This window comes from Brassica napus, chromosome C7 (genome assembly GCF_020379485.1).
Source record: "Brassica napus cultivar Da-Ae chromosome C7, Da-Ae, whole genome shotgun sequence".
Classification (NCBI taxonomy): Eukaryota; Viridiplantae; Streptophyta; class Magnoliopsida; order Brassicales; family Brassicaceae; genus Brassica; species Brassica napus.
Genome location: NC_063450.1, coordinates 21,823,690 through 21,842,939, shown reverse-complemented (window position 1 = coordinate 21,842,939; position 19,250 = coordinate 21,823,690). Strand labels below are relative to the sequence as shown.

Below are 19,250 nucleotides of genomic sequence, written 5' to 3'. Positions count from 1 at the left end.
AAGTAATGACAAATTGTAGTTTGGAAATAAAGTTCTTATCTTTTATTGATGACAATCGATGAGTATATATATACTCACAAAGTTGTAAACCCCAAAGCTAAAGGGAAATAGGAAAACCTAAAGATAACACTTATCTAAAACAATAAAATATATCAAATATGATGTAATTATCTCCAATATCCCCTCCCCCCCTCAAGTTGGAGCATGTATATTGTTAATGCCTAACTTGAGAAGAAATGCATCGAACTCCTTTCGTCCCAATGCTTTGGTTAAGATGTCTGCAAGCTGTAAGCCACCTTGATAACGCCTTTGATAATTTCGTCACGAACAAACTGGCATATAATCGCCATGTGTTTCGTTTGTTCATGTAGAACAGGGTTAGCGCTGATATGTATGGCTGGTTTATTGTCACAGCATATCGTGACAGGATCTGTGTGACTGATTCCCAATTCTCGAAGAAGTTCCTTAAGCCATATAACTTCCTTTGTAATGGCTTTCAAAGCTCGAAATTCTGCTTCAGTAGAGGAAAGAGATACACCATCTTGTTTCTTTGTTTTCCATGTAATTGGTGATGTCTCAAACTGTATAATCCAACCGGTAAGTGATCGTCTAGTTGTATGACAAGTGCCCCAATCCGCATCACACCAACCAGTTAAAGAAAGCGTAGTGTTGGCACGAAAGAGAACACCTTGACCCACAGTCCCTTTTAAGTAACGAACCACTTTCAAGGCTGCAAGCCAATGTTCTTTTTGTGGTAATATGCACAGCATAAGCCAGATCAGGTCTGGATGCAAGAAGGTAAATAAGATGGCCTGTGAGACGTCGAAACTTTTTTAGATCTGTAAGCACCAAACCGTCTGCTTTTGCAAGCTTATGGTTTTGATCCATTGGTGATCCAGCCGGTTTGCACCCAAGTAATCCACATTCTGTAATTATATCCAGCGTATACTTGCGCTGAGACAGATAGATTCCTTGAGGGCTACGAGCAATTTCCAAAACAAGAAAATATTTGAGAGCTCCTAGATCTTTCATTTGAAAACAAGTTGATAGATATGTCTTGAAGGAATTGATTGCTGCTTGATATTCCGTGTTTTTAACGGTTTTAAACTCGTTTTGGAGCAATTAAATGGTCGGTTTTAATTAATGTTTTGGTCTATTTGATGCGTTTTGGTGTTCTTAAGTGTAATATGCAGGTTACTAGATAGCTTGAAAGAAAAGAACGCATTCGGGATTTATTCAGAAGCAAGATAGACCGAACAATGGACCGAATGAAGTATTGATCGCACAGGACGTGGGATCGACCGATCCGGTCAATGTGGATCGACCGATCTTATGCTTTCATGCACTAGATCGACCGATCCGGTATATATGGATCGACCGATCTAAGGATCTACGGGCTCCACACGCACAAACGAGCTTTTCACTCCTTTTTACCCACTCCCCTCAATAATTTGAAAAAGAACTCGACCTTTGGGACTCAGAAAAAGACCAAGGGCGACCAAGAAGGAGATTTACAAGTTCTTGAGAGAGATTTGAGAGTTTTGTACTTGTTTTGTGTGATTTGTGAAGATTTGTAAAGAAGTTCATCTCAAAACCATTTGGAGAAGATCTTCTGAACCTTTACTCTGTTTTAATACAATCTTATCATGTTTTCTTCATCAAAATCGTTTTGTTCTTGCTTAGTTATGTGTGAGTAGTCATCTAGTTGGGTTTAGGGGTTCTCATAGGGGATTTCTTGATGTTTTGATCCATAAAACGTGTGTAGACTAAGGGATTACGTTTTGGTTCTTCATCTAATGGATTTCTTACTGCTTGAACTGAATTGATCACTTAGTTCATGATTTCAGATTGTTTGATGCACCGAAAGTGATTGTTTGAACTTCCGAAAATACTTTAGATGAGCAAAGTGTCCTTAACCCTCGGAAGTTGATGTTATTGCGCTTTGTGAACATATTGAACCTGTTCTTAATGCTTGTTTAGAAATTGAAACTCAGCGGAAGTTAGTGTGGAGATTTCTATAACATAGAGAATTAGCGCTACGGAAGTAGGTTAATTCTAATATCGTGTTTGAGTTCTAGACGGTTCTTAATATATCCCTGTGTCTTCCATTAATTGTATCTTGATTAAAAAGAAATCCCTGAGAATTCCCAATGCCCAACGTTTGTTTTAAAATAGTTTTCAAATCGTTTAAATCATCTTTTTACATGCTTGTTTATGTTTTGTGACACCTAAGAAAATTAAATAAAAACCATCAAAAATATATCTTCGTTCGCTGTAGCTATTAACTTGTCTGCAACTCTACGTGTGATCATCGGTCCCTGTGGATTCGATCCCGCATTACTACTGCGTACTTTACTGTGCACTTGCAGTTAGATAATCGGGTTAAAACTCGAGACATCAAGTTTTTGGCGCCGTTGCCGGGGACCATTTGGTCACCCTAGAGTTAATGATCAGTTTAAGACTATAGCATTTTCTTTATTTTGTCTAATGTTTCTGTCTTTCTCTTTCTGTTTGTGTTTTCAGGTGAATGAGCGGATTTCATACTAGAAGCAAAGGATCATCGAATTTAATACCTTTGGAGTTAGAGCTCGGCCGCCTAGAGAGACAAGTGAAAAAGAAAAGACTTGAGTCCGCTGAAGAGGTTGAAATGGCTGAACACCAAGAAGACCAATTTCAGGACAACCCGCAAAATCCAATTCCTGTAGATGAACGAGAAGGCAACAATGCTGGTGATAATCAGCAGGCTGGTGTAGCTGCAAGACAACAGGCTGGAGACTATGGCATGCCTAGGATGACGCTTGCACATTATGATACACCAGATGCATTCTATGCCGATCGTTCTGGGATTCGCCCACCTCCCATTGAGAGAAGAGACTTTGAGATCAAGACTGGTCTCATTAATTTGGTGGAGAAAAATCCGTTTCATGGAAACCCGTCTGAGGACCCGATGTATCACTTGGAGCATTTTGAGCGAGTCTGTGACACCAGCAGACATAATGGAGTTCCTCAAGGCGCTTTGAAATGCAGGTTGTTCCCGTTTTCCTTAGCTGATAAAGCTATCAGATGGTTAAAGTCCATCCCTCCAGGATCTCTTACTACATGGGAAGAGACAAGAGCTGCTTTTCTACAGCATTTCTTCACCAAGTCAAGGTCCACATATCTGAGAAGCAGAATTGGAAGCTTTCAGCAACTTGATTCAGAAAGCTTTCATGAGGCTTGGGAGCGTTTCAAGGAGTACACACAGGACTGCCCTCACCATGGCTACACTGATGTGAGTTTGCTGAACATTTTCTATAATGGAGTTCATGAAGAGAGTCAAGATGCCATGGACACAGCAAGTAATGGTGATTTCATGACCAAGACTGTTGAAGAAGCTTACACCTTGTTGAACAACCTGTCATCCAGCAAAGCAAACCGCAAGTCAAGGTTTGATACCAGCCAGAAGGGTGTTGGTTATGAATCCAAGAAGATAGATGAGTTGAATGCCAAGATTGAGATGCTTCTCAAGAGAGATCAGAAATCTGTGAAATTTGTGGAGGAGCAAGGCTATCGTTCCTCACAAGAAGCTGTTGGTGATGATTCAAGTGATATGCAGGCTGATGTGAACTACATTGGTGGTCAAGGAAACTACAACAGAGGCTACAATCAGAACCTTGGGTGGAATCAAAATCAGCAAAATAATCTGTCTTACCGGAGCAACAATGTGGAGAATCCACAACATCAGTCCTACCCTCAGGCAGGAAACAGGCAGAACCAGAATCAGAACCAGAGTGTGTTCAACCAAGGATTTCAGAACAGAAATCAATATCAGGGGAACAACTCGGGCAACTCAGGATTTCAGCAAAGGCAGCAGTACAACAACTATCAGAATCAAGGGAATGCCTCTTCGTCACAGTCTTCTCAGGATAACGAAATCAAGAAGATGCTGCAAATGGTGCTAGAAGGTCAGAAGAATAGCACTGCAGAGATAAACACCAAGGTGGATAACATGTATGGAGAGCTTAATGGGAAGTTTGAAGCTTTGAACACCCATTTGAAAGTTTTGGAAAAGCAAGTTGCTCAAACCGCCTCCAGCAGCAGAACAGCACCTGGATTTCTACCAGGGAAGTCAGAGACGAATCCCAAGGAGTTTGTGAATGCTATAACACTTAGGAGTGGAAAAACGATTGAGGAATCGAAAGAGAAAGAGATCGACCGATCTCAAGAACAGATCGACCGATCCAAGGGAAGGAGATCGACCGATCCGGTCCATCTGGATCGACCGATCCCGTGTCGACGAAGCCAAATTCCTCTGAACCTGAAGAGGTGTATGTGGCGCCTCCTGCTTATGTTCCTAAGGCTCCATACCCATCCAGACCAAGGCAGAAGATCAAAGAACGTGAGTACGAGAAGCTAAAGAACCTTGTTGGGGAGTTACATGTGAGATTGCCATTTGTTGAAGCGGTGAAGATGGTACCTTCTCTTAAAAGGTACATGAAGGAGATTCTTACCGATAAGATGAGCCTAGAGCGGGGTGTGTTGATGCTCAATGAGGAGTGTAGCGCAGTTCTACAAAATGTCATGCCTAAAAAGCGTGAAGATCCCGGAGCATTTGTTCTACCATGCCGCATTGGATCACTTACTTTTGAGAAGAGTCTCTGCGATCTGGGTTCAGGAGTGAGCCTAATGCCTTTCTCTGTCTCTGAGAGGCTAGGCATGACGAACTACAAACCTACAAGGATCTCCTTGGTCCTTGCTGACCGATCAGTGCGAAGACCAGTCGGTGTACTAGAGAACATCCCTGTTGGTGTTGGAAAGGGATACGTGCTTACCGATTTTGTAGTTCTGGAGCTGGAAGAGGAACCTAAAGATCCTCTCATTTTGGGCAGACCGTTTTTAGCTACTGCTGGAGCCATGATTGATGTACAGAATGGGCATATAGACTTACGTCTAGGAGACATGGCGATGAGATACAATGTGGAGAAGGTGCTGAAAAATCCGACTATTGATGGACAGACTTTCTGGGTTGATACATTGACTGAACTGGTGGAGGAAATGGATGAAGAGTTGCACACTGATGATCCTCTACAAGTCGCATTGACCCAAAAGGAGAGTGAGTTCGGGTTCATGAACCAAGAAGTGGTTGGATTTTCTGAGATTTTGGATTCAGCCTCACCGATTGAGAAGCATGTCGCCTATGTCAGCCTTGAAGACTCAGGCACCGATAAAACCGTCAAACCGTCATCCTCCCAACCAGATTGGAGTGAGGAGAATGCTCCAAAGGTGGAACTTAAAGCCCTCCCAGCTGGGCTGAGGTATGCATTCTTGGGACCGAATTCCACATATCCTGTTATTATTTGTGCTAACCTGAATAATGTGGAGACCGCTTTGCTTCTTTCAAAATTGCGAAAGTATAGAAAAGCATTGGGGTACTCTTTGGATGATATTACAGGTATTTCTCCAGATCTTTGCATGCACAAGATTCACTTGGAGGATGAGTCAAAGACGTCCATAGAGCACCAGCGAAGACTGAATCCCAAACTGATGGAAGTTGTGAAAAAGGAGATTCTAAAGCTGTTGAGTGCAGGGGTGATCTACCCAATTTCAGACAGCACTTGGGTGAGCCCGGTTCATGTGGTTCCTAAGAAGGGTGGCATCACTGTCATCACAAATGAGAAGGATGAGCTGATTCCTACCAGAACAGTCACAGGGCATAGGATGTGCATTGACTACAGGAAGCTAAACTCAGCCACAAGGAAGGACCACTTCCCACTTCCTTTCATTGACCAGATGCTGGAAAGACTAGCCAACCACCCCTACTACTGTTTTCTCGATGGCTACTCCGGGTTCTTTCAGATACCCATTCATCCAGACGACCAAGAGAAGACAACATTCACCTGCCCATACGGTACTTTTGCCTACAGGAGAATGCCTTTCGGATTGTGCAATGCTCCTGCCACTTTCCAGAGATGCATGATGTCGATCTTTACTGATCTTATTGAGGACATTATGGAGGTTTTTATGGACGATTTCTCAGTCTACGGTTCTTCATTTAGCGACTGCCTTGCTAATCTGTGCAAGGTGCTGGAAAGATGTGAGGAGAAGAACTTGGTGTTAAATTGGGAGAAGTGTCATTTCATGGTGAAAGATGGCATTGTTTTGGGTCACAGGATATCAGAGCAGGGTATCGAGGTTGACAAAGCAAAGATTGAAGTTATGACCAGCCTACAGCCTCCCAGGACAGTGAGGGATATTCGGAGTTTTCTGGGACATGCCGGTTTCTACAGGAGGTTTATCAAAGACTTCTCTATGATAGCGAGGCCACTCACCCGTCTGCTGTGCAAAGAAGCGAAGTTTGTTTTTGATGCTGACTGCCTCGCTGCGTTTCAGATTCTCAAGAAGTCTCTAGTCAGTGCTCCCATTGTGCAGCCACCAGATTGGGACTTGCCATTTGAAATAATGTGTGACGCAAGTGATTACGCGATTGGAGCTGTTTTGGGGCAGAGAAAAGACAAGAAACTCCATGTGATCTATTATGCCAGCCGAACGCTTGATGATGCTCAAATCAAGTATGCTACCACTGAGAAGGAGTTGCTGGCAGTAGTTTATGCTTTCGAGAAGTTCAGGTCCTATTTGGTGGGCTCGAAAGTAATTGTGCACACAGATCATGCAGCCTTGAAGTACCTGATGACGAAAAAAGATGCTAAACCGAGACTCTTAAGGTGGATCTTACTCCTACAGGAGTTTGATATTGAGATCAGAGACAAGAGAGGAGCAGAAAATGGAGTGGCAGATCATCTTTCCCGAATGAGAGTGGAAGCTGAAACACCACTGGATGATACATTACCCGAGGAGAATGTCTATGTGATCACCTTGCTGGAGGATGAGTATTTGGATCAGGCTGATTGCTGTGTCATGAGACAAATTCAGGATGATCTCCCATGGTTTGCAGACTTTGCAAACTACCTATGTGCTGGAATTGAACCACCGAACCTGAAGGGGTATGAGAGGAAAAAGTTCATGAGAGATGTGAACCACTACTACTGGGATGATCCCTTCCTCTACAAGAGATGCTCAGATGGTTTATTCAGGAGATGTGTTCTGGAGAATGAGATGCAAGGGATTCTTTTCCACTGCCACAGTTCAGAATACGCAGGCCATTTTGCAACATTCAAGACGGTTTCTAAGGTCCTGCAGGCTGGTTACTGGTGGCCTACACTTTTCAGAGACGCCCATGAGTTTGTCTCAAAGTGTGATGCATGTCAGCGGAAGGGCAACATCAGTAAGAGAAATGAGATGCCCCAAAATTTCATCCTTGAAGTTGAAGTTTTTGATGTATGGGGAATTGATTTTATGGGCCCTTTCCCATCTTCTTATGGAAATGAGTACATCTTGGTTGCGGTTGATTATGTCTCCAAGTGGGTGGAAGCAGTAGCCAGCAAGACAAATGACTCTAGTGTTGTCAAGAAAATGTTCAAGACAGTCATTTTTCCAAGATTCGGGATCCCGAGAGTGGTTATTAGTGATGGAGGCTCTCACTTCATCAACAAGACGTTCGATAAACTGCTGAAGAAACATGGAGTAAAGCATAAGGTAGCTACACCTTATCATCCTCAGACAAGTGGGCAGGTTGAAATATCGAACCGAGAAATCAAGGGGATTTTGGAGAAGGCTGTAGGCAAAACAAGGAAAGACTGGGCTGTGAAGCTTGATGACGCCTTATGGGCGTATAGAACCGCCTACAAGACTCCCTTGGGCACCACTCCTTTTAATCTGGTCTATGGAAAGTCTTGTCACCTACCTGTGGAATTGGAGTACAGTGGTTTTTGGGCAACGAAGTTGATGAACTTCGACATTAAAACCGCAGCAGAAAGGAGGATGGTTCAGTTGAACGAGCTGGACGAGATTCGGTTGAACGCCTATGAGAACACCAAAATCTACAAGGAAAGAACTAAGGCATGGCATGACAGAAAGATAATCCCGAGAGACTTCGCTGCTGGAGACAAAGTCCTTCTGTTCAACTCTAGACTCAAGCTATTTCCTGGAAAGCTTAAGTCTCGTTGGTCCGGACCTTTCACCATCACAGAGGTTAGACCTTATGGAGCTGTTGTCTTGGAAGACAATGGGAGGAAATTCACCGTCAATGGGCAGAGGCTAAAACCTTACTTCACAGATGCAAAACCCGAAGAAGGAACCAACATTCCTTTAACGGAACCCGATCTCGCCTAAGGACAACAAAATAGTCAGGCTCGCGACTTTAAACAAGCGCTGACTGGGAGGCAACCCACATGGTTTGATTTTCTTTCTCTTTTGTGATTATGTTTTCTTGTGTGAATTGATTTTTGGTTGTGTTTTTAGATGATTTTTAGGCATGTATCACGATCAGGCATAGATCGATCCGAAAGAAACAGAACGGCGATCCAGGTAAGGGATCGGTCGATCCGGTATACGCAGATCGGTCGATCCGTTCATAAGATCGGTCGATCTTAAGAGTACGGATCGGTCGATCTCAGGTAAGTCTTGCCCGGTTTGATTTCACTCAATTTAAACCGGAAAACACCCACAAAAGATCCCACTCGCGAAAATCAGATCAAAACACTCATAATTTCATCTTCCTCTCCTCTCAAACTCTCTCAAACCTCTAAAGAACATGCAAATCGATTTTCATCATATCTCAACCGATTTTTGTAATTCTTGGTGCTAAACTCATTAGTTTTTCAAGCTTTATCCATTTCTACCATCAGTTTTCATCAAGGCACAGGTATGACTCTCTAATTTTAGAATCAAAAATCGCCCTAGGGTTGGATTTAGGGGAATCTACGAATTCTAAATGGAATAGCATCTAGGATGGTTTATTTGTGATGATTATACTCATGGGTTACCTAGATTGCCAATTTGTAGGATGAATTGCAATTTTGCCAAAAAAAAAAAAAAAAAAAAAAAAAAAATTAATATCGAGTTTAATTGAAAAACGAAAATTGGAATGGAGTGTGATGTGTTATTTTGAGTTTAGAGAAGAGATGTGTGCTAAATTTTTACATGTTTAGGAGGTTGATCAGAAATGATTATATAAGAGTGTTTTTCTATATGTCTCTTACTTGGGTTTTGATGAATTAATTTTGCAGATAATGCCTAAGAGACAGAAGAAGCAGAGTGAGCGTGGGGATTCCTCGGTACAGACTGCTAGGCTCAGCACAAAGGGCAAGTTCCGAAAGACGGATAGGTCTCATCCTGCGAATCGAGAGATAACCCAGCAGTGGGATATACATGATGATGATTTCTATGAGCAGATGAGGGGAGTGGAAATATGTCCGTCGCGCTTCGCTCACAGAGACACTACAGATGCATTGGGGATAACCGAGGATATTGAAGCCTTGTTCGCGAAGATTGGCCTGGGATACATCTTCGATCTTCACTGTGATTGCTATGCTGACTTGACCAGGCAGTTCCTCGCATCAGCCCGCCTCTACCATCCTGACGAGGACAACCCAGTTGCTGATAAGGCGATGTTCTCCTTCATTGTGAACAGGCAGTTCCACTCCATGACCATCTTTCAGCTGTGCGACGTCTTTGGGTTCGGGAAAGGACGTCAATCTTGTGTTCCTGACTTCCCGGAACACAATGATTTCTGGACATTCATCGCTTCAGGAAACTTCATCTCTCGAGAGGCCAAGCAAGCGAGAATACGTAGCCCTGTTCTGCGATATGCAGTGAGAGTGATCAGCAGTGTTATCTATGGGAAGACGGAACCCGCTGCAGTGACAAAAGATGAGCTAGCTCTTCTGTTCATCGGGGCTGGACACCTATGGCCTCAAGGCGCGGACATTACCTATGTTAGCGGGAAGGACATAAACATAGGAGCTGTGATCGCGGAGAAGCTTGCGTACTTCAAAGTTTCAGATACGAAGAGATGTGGGTTTGGAGCGGTTATCACACAGATCTTAAGGCATTGTGGAGTGTTTCTTCCACCTGTTGACAGAGTGGTGGATAAGAAGGGGATGTATCAGAACTTTTTCGACATGAGAGCACTCATTAGCAGCCACTACCTCACCGGCCCTTGGCGAGGAAGCATCGACAAGTCCGCCCCTCATATCTACCAGTTCCAGAACCAACAAGGGAGAGAGCAATTTGTCAAGCTACCCGATACCGCCATCACCGAGCTGACTGATCCAGGTGCTATCATATTTCTACCACCGCCTGCATCTCTCTGCACCAGACCCGCGACACTGAAGAAGAAAGGAGTCGCATCATCATCGACACACCAGCAGACACCACATGATGATATAGAGGAGGAACCTGAAGATGAGGAAAGTCTTTTCCCCACGGATTTCACTCCGTATATGCTGCCACCAGCACCTCCCGCTACTGCATCCGCTGCTGAGATCAACGCTTGGTCGATCAAGAGCCATCAAACCAACAACTCCATACTGCTGAAGATGTGGAAGGGAATCTGCAACATTAAGAAGGGATGCGCATCACAGCCAGCTGTTTCTGGAGACAGCGATGACGACTCAGGCGCTCACGACACCGCTGCTGGACCTGAGGCAGCGGAGGACTCTGATGATGATGGAGCCTTGGAGAGGCGCTCCAAGAGGCGTACTGACCGCAACGCCTGATCGGTAATCTCTCTTGGAATTATTTTCACACCGAGACGGTGTGAAGTAAGTCTGGGGGAGGATGCTACTTATGTACCATATTGCTTTTATTTCTTTTATTTTCTTAGTTTATCGGATTTGATTGTGTTTTAAAAAAAAAAAAAAAAAAAAAACTCTCTACGTATTTTTCTCAGACCCTGTGATGATTATTAGACTATTTCCTTGTGTGTTGTGCATTACATTTCATATTGACCATTTTTCAGGACTGTTAGCGCAGACAAACCGAGGAACCACTTGACCAAGCAACCTCTCCTTAAATCTTTTATCAAGTCTCGGTGAATTGTAATCGACTCAAATATTTTTGACCATTAATGAATTTAATTTCTTTTGACCAGGAATCAACATCAGGAAACGGTACACCATATACACATTCAGGATTTTCTTTACCACATTTTACCACTCTTTAATAATCCTGAATGGCCAGACTCATCAATAGTTTGGTACCACACCTACACCGTACCCTTTTATTTCATCTCCATGCATTCTTACACACTGATTATATGTGCATACATGTGCAAAAACAATGGAGAGATTAGGGTAGACATGGTTCATCCGACTGCTTAGGTAGGATCGGAACATTTAGGTGGTTAGACACGGACCTGTGTGTCTAGAGGTGTAAATGGAAAAATTGGGTGTTGTAAGTGTGTGATTGCATCGCAGTGTATATATTCGATTTCGGTTTGTATATGTTTTTTATCAAAAAAAAAAAAAAAAAAAAAGTTCATGTTTATATCTCATTCAGTATATTTGATTTAGACATTTTATTTTTATTTTATGTACTAGAGATGATGCTTTGTTTAAATTTGGGGTTAGAGTTTGAGATTTGTTGGGTTTTGATCATTTGAGACTTGAGCAGTTCGAAAACATGGTTATCAATATACTCGGTCTCTCCAGCGATTTTGCATAATGTTTTGCATTTTTTTTTTTTTTTTGTTATCGCTGATACCCACAAACACTTGAGCCTCACCTAATTAAACACTAAAACAGCCTCCCATACACCGAGCCCGTTATACCTGATGGAGATATCTTTGGTGGAAAGGTCACGCCCTTTTTAATGAATGTAAAGAGTTGATTACTTGAAACTGAGACTTGCAGGTCTGAAATATGGGAAGGTTTGCGAGGTCTTGGTAGGGATTTGGAATGAAAGCCTTGACAGTCTCTGATTCAAGTGGTTAGCGAAATCACAAGGTAAGGTCTACTGAGGGTTAGTGAGCTCCCAAATTTTAATCCTCTTTACTTGAGGACAAGCAAAGATTCAAGTCTGGGGGAGTTGATATTCCGTGTTTTTAACGGTTTTAAACTCGTTTTGGAGCAATTAAATGGTCGGTTTTAATTAATGTTTTGGTCTATTTGATGCGTTTTGGTGTTCTTAAGTGTAATATGCAGGTTACTAGATAGCTTGAAAGAAAAGAACGCATTCGGGATTTATTCAGAAGCAAGATAGACCGAACAATGGACCGAATGAAGTATTGATCGCACAGGACGTGGATCGACCGATCCGGTCAATGTGGATCGACCGATCTTATGCTTTCATGCACTAGATCGACCGATCCGGTATATGTGGATCGACCGATCTAAGGCTCTACGGGCTCCACACGCACAAACGAGCTTTTCACTCCTTTTTACCCACTCCCCTCAATAATTGAAAAAGAACTCGACCTTTGGGACTCAGAAAAGACCAGGGGCGACCAAGAAGGAGATTTACAAGTTCTTGAGAGAGATTTGAGAGTTTTGTACTTGTTTTGTGTGATTTGTGAAGATTTGTAAAGGAGTTCATCTCAAAACCATTTGGAGAAGATCTTCTGAACCTTTACTCTGTTTTAATACAATCTTATCATGTTTTCTTCATCAAAATCGTTTTGTTCTTGCTTAGTTATGTGTGAGTAGTCATCTAGTTGGGTTTAGGGGTTCTCATAGGGGATTTCTTGATGTTTTGATCCATAAAACGTGTGTAGACTAAGGGATTACGTTTTGGTTCTTCATCTAATGGATTTCTTACTGCTTGAACTGAATTGATCACTTAGTTCATGATTTCAGATTGTTTGATGCACCGAAAGTGATTGTTTGAACTTCCGAAAATACTTTAGATGAGCAAAGTGTCCTTAACCCTCGGAAGTTGATGTTATTGCGCTTTGTGAACATATTGAACCTGTTCTTAATGCTTGTTTAGAAATTGAAACTCAGCGGAAGTTAGTGTGGAGATTTCTATAACATAGAGAATTAGCGCTACGGAAGTAGGTTAATTCTAATATCGTGTTTGAGTTCTAGACGGTTCTTAATATATCCCTGTGTCTTCCATTAATTGTATCTTGATTAAAAAGAAATCCCTGAGAATTCCCAATGCCCAACGTTTGTTTTAAAATAGTTTTCAAATCATTTAAATCATCTTTTTACATGCTTGTTTATGTTTTGTGACACCTAAGAAAATTAAATAAAAACCATCAAAAATATATCTTCGTTCGCTGTAGCTATTAACTTGTCTGCAACTCTACGTGTGATCATCGGTCCCTGTGGATTCGATCCCGCATTACTACTGCGTACTTTACTGTGCACTTGCAGTTAGATAATCGGGTTAAAACTCGAGACATCACTGCTGAAGAATCGCCCAATATGATTTAAGTCGTCAACATACACAAGTATGCGAAGGGTGACATTGTTGCAAAGTAAACGAATAGAGAATGGTTGGAATGTGTCTGCGAGAATCCATAGCTAAGTAGAGCATCAACTAGTTTTGCGAACCAACAACGAGGGGCCTGCTTAAGGCCGTATAACGATTTTCACAGTCGACACACACGAGTGTCATTAGGTCGAGAAAAACCCAGAGGTATTTTTATATTAAATTCCTCTTGGAGAATCACCATGAAAAAGGCATTGTGCACGTCCATTTGATGAATTTCATATTTTTCTTCGCTGTAATATCAAGAAATAGGCGAACCGTTGTCATCTTAGCAACAGGAGAGAACGTCTCGGTGTAATCAAGACCCTCTTTCTGATTGTTTCCCAACACGACCAGTCTTTATCTGTGTAGTTCTATGGTCCCATCAGCACGTAGTTTTATTGTATAAACCCATTTAGTACCAAGCGCCGTTTTCCCTGGTGGTAGCTCCTGAAGATCCCATTTATGGTTTCTTTCTAGAGCATCCATCTCAGATTGCATAGAATTTTTCCATACTTCATCCTCCATGGCCTGGCGAAAATTCTTAGGCTCGATATTGATCGTCAGAGCCATGAGAAAACTGCGATGTGCTGAAGAGAAACGATCATATGTTAAATAATCAGATAAGGGATAGTTCGAACCTGATGATGGCTGTGGCGCAGATGAAGGAAGAGAGGGAGTGAAGACAGGGATTGTAGTGACTGTATTTATGACGAAGTCACGTAGTCGAGTTGACGGTTGTCGAGTTCGCTGGCCGCGTCCTAAACAAATGTATTAGTTTGCTCATTAGCACCAGTAGGTAACTGTTCTGTGTGAGATGGTTCTTTTTCAAGAGGAAACTGCTCTATTGCTGAATTCGAAGGAGCAATGTACTCTGTTTCGAATTCAGTATCATCTTCGTTGGATTGATGGGGTATTAGTACGGGTGTCTCAGTAGTGGGAGATGATTTTTCATATTCAGAGTATGGGAAAACATCTTCTTGAAACTCCACATCTCGGGATATGAAAACTGTTTCATTTTCTAAATCGAAAAGTTTCCAGCCATTTGTTCCTGAGGGGTAGCCCAGGAACATACACCTCCTGCTTCTGGAAGCAAACTTGTCTCCTTTCGTATTTTTATTATGAGCGTAAGCCAAGCATCCGAGAACTCAGAGATGGGTAATGTCTGGAGGCTGGCCGTGAAGCTTTTCATATGGCGTTTTGTTCTGAAGAAGTGACGATGGTGTGCGGTTAATGAGATATCCCGCAGCTAGAACACACTCTCCCCATAGTTCAATTGGTAAGTTAGCTTGGAAACGTAATGCTCGAGCGACATTGAGAATATGACGATGTTTTCGCTCTGCACGTCCGTTTTGTTGAGGTGTATGTACGCATGAATTCTCATGAATTATCCCTTGTTCTTTGAAGAAACGTGTGAGACACATAAACTCTGTTCCGTTATCACTTCGCAGAGTTTTGATCTTCTTAGAGAACTGTCTCTCGATCAAGGTTAAGAAGTCTTTGATCTGTTGCGAAACCAACGTTTTATCGGGGAGGAGAAAGAGCCATACTGCTCGCAAATGATCGTCTATGATTGTGAGGAAGTAACGAGATCCACATAATGCCGTTGTTCGATAGGGACCCCATAGATCATAATGGATTAATTCAAAAATTTCGTTTGCATTATGAAAGCTGTCTGAAAAACTGAGACGGGTTTGTTTTGCCCGAAAACAAATAGAACATGTTTTAATAAGATGATCAGCCGTAGAATATAAACTCGGAACAGTTGGGACCTTGCCGGTGATATGTGAGGATGGATGTCCAAGGCGACGGTGCCATAATAACGACTCTTCAAGAACCGTTGTATGCACTGATGCCAAAGACTCAATCCCTCGAAACCGGTACAATCCCTCTCCCTCTTTTTCACCCGCTCCAATCAGCATCCTCGAGGTACGGTCCTGCAAGATCATGAGATTGTCAGTGACTTGACCAACAAAGAAGTTATCTGTAACAAGTTGTCCAAAAGATATCAAGTTTGTATGGAAGCCGGCCACATAATACACATTCTTAATGTGTAACGTCGGAGTTAATTTAACAGTGCCCTGTTTCAAAGCCATTGCTTCGGCGCCTGCTGGTAATAAGACCGGTACATGTGGAATGTCTCGTGTATCTTCCATTAAGTGTAGTTGGCCTCTCATGTGGTGTGTAGCGCCTGTATCCAAAATCCAGATACTATCAACACTCTTACCCTTTAGATGATCATTGGTTTTGCCGTTGTTGATTAACGTTTGTACGATACTCCATTGATCGTCCGTAATACCACTCAATCCTTGTCGATCAGCATCAGTGATGGTGAGATTAGCTTGAATTTTTGACAGGTTTGTCGAGGATACGGTAGCTGTGTTGGCTCTTGGCATGTTGTTGTGGTTTTGATTTGTTGGAGTAGTCGGTTTAGCAGGTATGTTGCGATTTTGATTTTTGTTCTTTTTAGAATCTTCCCACCAATCTGGATATCCGATCACAATAAAACACCCTGATGTTTCATGACCTGTAAGTCCACATACCGTGCACTGTCGGGTTGGATCTCTATTACTCGGACGAGGGGTGTTTGTATTAGGTCTTGAAGGGTTGGAAGGTCGAGCTTGTGATGCAAAGCTCATAGCCGGTGGCTCATATGTTTTTATTGACTGTATCATTTCATTCTGGGAAATCGTTTGGTAGACGCTATCAAGATCAGGAAGCGGAGAGATAGCACAAATTTGAGAACGTATGGCTCCGTGTGTTGCTTCATCCAAACCAGCCAAGAAATCATGAATCCTTAATGTTTATGTTTCTTTGTCGCGTGCTGAATTTAAATTGCACTCACACTTGCCACAACTACATTGTTTAGAATTCATGCACTCCGCGATTCCATCCCACAGTTTTGTTAGACGTTCAAAGTAGTCATCAACGTTGGAACCATTCTGTCGGCAGTTAGCTAAGGCGTTGCGTAGTTGCTGTAAATGTGCACCACTTTTGATGGAGAAGCGTTTCCTGATTATATCCCAGAGATCCTTCGCAATTTCGTGAGTTGAGATGGATAATCAAATCTTTGGTTCAATGGTTTGTTTTATCCACCCTACAATGAGGTGATTGTTTGCTGTCCACTCCTCAAGATAGGTTGAATCGGCTGCCGGTTTAGGTAGACTGCCGTCAAGAAAGCCAAACTTCTTCCGAGAGCTTATTGCCATACAGAAGTTGATGGCCCATTCATCATAATTTAACCCGTTGAGGAGCGGCTGTGAGATTACTGCTCCTGGATTGTCGTTGGACGATAAATCATATGGAGATATCGTCTTGTATTTGATTTCGCTGGATGGAGTAATCGACATCGTATGTGATGAAGATTTTGATGAATATCCTCTGTTTTGTTATGAAAAGAAAAACAGAGAATTTTGAAGGAATAAGATGGTCTTCGCTTTTGTGGAAGATCAACAATAAAATTGTGGAAGATCAACAAGAAAATATGAATGTTTTGAAGAACAAGAGATCGATTTTTGATGTGTTTAGTTTTGTTTATGCTCTGATACCATGACAAATTGTAGTTTGGAAATAAAGTTCTTATTTTTTATTGATAACAATCGATGAATATATATACTCACAGAGTAGTAAAACCCAAAGCTAAAGGGAAATAGGAAAACCTAAAGATAACACTTATCTAAAACAATAGTATATATCAAATATATGTAATTATCTCCAATAAGTAAGCCTCTGCCGGTGCGCTCAGGCGCCGTCATTATGTTGTTCTCTAGTAGAATATCATATCCATTAGAGTAACTCAAGTACAAAATCATTTTTGGTGTCGAAACGCCAATTTTTTAATTAACAGATTGTATTTAGGCTGAAAACCAAATATCGATATCATTGACAAGGAGTACAGTTTCAATTTTTTTTTAGGAAGTCTGAAGTGTGGCATCTTCTTCTGGTTAAATAGTAATATTAACTTTGCTTTTACCAGAAATCGAATTCAAAACCGAGAGAGATGTGTTTTTTCAAGTCAATCTTGACTACTCAATTAAACCACTTTGTTTAAAACACTAAATCTGATATTTTGTGTTTAGTTTTTATTTTGAATCGCCAACTATTATATCAAATTTTGACATATTTCATTGTTTAACTAATCAAAAAAAAATTATATCACGTTCCTTTGATTTCAAATATTTATGTAACTGTAAAAAAAGAAGAAGCAAATCCCTATTTTTCTCAAACTACCACAATCACACGTTGGAAGATGATACTCAGTCAACTATTTTCTGTATACTTTTCTCTCTCATTCTCAATAGTTTTATATTTTGTTTCTAGTTGGGGTTTGTATTCTTCTCAGTGCTTCTGTTTTGTAGTTAATTTTTCAAAATGGTGGAAAATTAAAGAAGTTATTGTCAACGTGAAAATCTGTTCTTACTGAACAAAGGTAATTTCATATTCATTTAAAGTTATGATATCTTTATATAGGGTCAACAAACTATTTACCCACAAGAAGTATCATATATCATCAAATGTCTCTCAAACTATTGCCACTTACTATATGTCCCAGAAATAAAAGTTTCAGATGTATTTGCCAATGAATGTCGGTTTAAACAGTATTTGGTATAATCATGTGACCAGACCATAAACATACATAAATTGAACCGGCCTCAACACTTTACCAAACAAAATTGAACTAAACCTGATTTTAAACTTAAACCAAAATCAATTTTATTGGTCCCTCCTCCATATCTGATTCCTCCCAAATTCATTTCTTTGCCAGCAAAAAAAAAAGTCTTGATAGAAAGAGATACACGACCACGAGGATCAACCAACACAAACTCGTACCTCTATCCCTCTTCACGTTATCTCTTCGCCTTCGTCTGTGTTCTAAGGAGAAAGCCAGAGATAGTGTTAGTGATAATGGTGGAAAATTCAAGAAGTTATTTTCAACGTGAAAATCTGTTCTTACGGAACAAAGGTAATTTCATTTCATTTAAAGTTATGATATCTTTATATATATTTATATATAAAGTTGGGTTTGGTTCGCTCCTAGGCTGTTCACGTAGGCGGACACGTCACTAATTCGAGTCTCGAGAAGCCGACACGTGACCGCGTCCAAAACGTGGTGTTTCACTAACTTGGAGTTGAAGATCGTGTGCGCTTTTCGTATGACTCATAAACATGCGAGAATATTGTCGTGTATGTTTTAGATCAAATTAAAAATAATACTTTTAATAATATACTTTTATATTTTAGTAAACAAATAATGTCGTGTTTTTCGTCTTATGAATACGTCATAAAACAGCTCTTATGATATTGTTGATATTCAATCCGATCATGCCGGTATGACAAATTAATGTAAATCAATAGAACCGAGTACAATGATTTTAATTGGATTTACTTGTGTCGAAAATACAATAAAAAGTTTAAATTTATTTTAATGTGTAAAATAGCCCGTAAAAACCAAAAAACTAGATGAACCAATAGGTTTATAGTATATTAGTGAACGTACATATAAATGTATATATTATATAGTGAATGCAAAATTGAATTTGCTAATTTGATATACATATATTGAACTTTTAACATATGAATAATGTTTTAGCAAAAAAAAAACATAGGAATAATTATTTGCTTTACCCATTTACATCAATTTATTTTTTAAGGTCCATGATTTCACGATAAATAGTGCTTATATAATTATTTTCTTGACCCATTTACATCAATTTATTTTTTAAGGTCCATGAATTCACGAGAAATAGTGTTCCTAAATTTTTTTTTTTTCATACAATAGCACAAACATATTATTATATATTACTCCTACTTAACTATTTTCATAAACGAAAACTCTGATATTTGAAATTTTTTAACGATTCCCTTTGTACGGTAAATGGTTTTATTTCAAAGTATTAATACACCAATGCAAAATATAGTTTGCAAGATAATTACACGCATCTGCAGCATAAGCTCTTTAT

At 40.7% G+C, this 19,250-nt stretch overlaps 1 protein-coding gene and 1 non-coding gene across 2 annotated transcripts; one reads left to right on the top strand and one right to left on the bottom strand.

The window, feature by feature from the left end:
• Positions 1-3,157: 3,157 nt before the first annotated feature.
• LOC125590887 lies at positions 3,158-3,264 on the bottom strand. Its single transcript, XR_007326889.1, has one exon. It is a non-coding gene; the product is annotated as a small nucleolar RNA R71 (small nucleolar RNA).
• Positions 3,265-5,895: 2,631 nt separating this feature from the next.
• LOC106392742 lies at positions 5,896-8,299 on the top strand (the record flags this gene model as incomplete). The annotated part of the gene is made up of 3 exons (XM_048764071.1): positions 5,896-6,141; positions 6,256-6,996; positions 7,315-8,299. Coding segments are annotated over 3 exons (1,881 nt in total), but the record flags the coding sequence as incomplete, so codon positions are not given.
• Between the last annotated feature and the right edge of the window lie 10,951 nt (positions 8,300-19,250).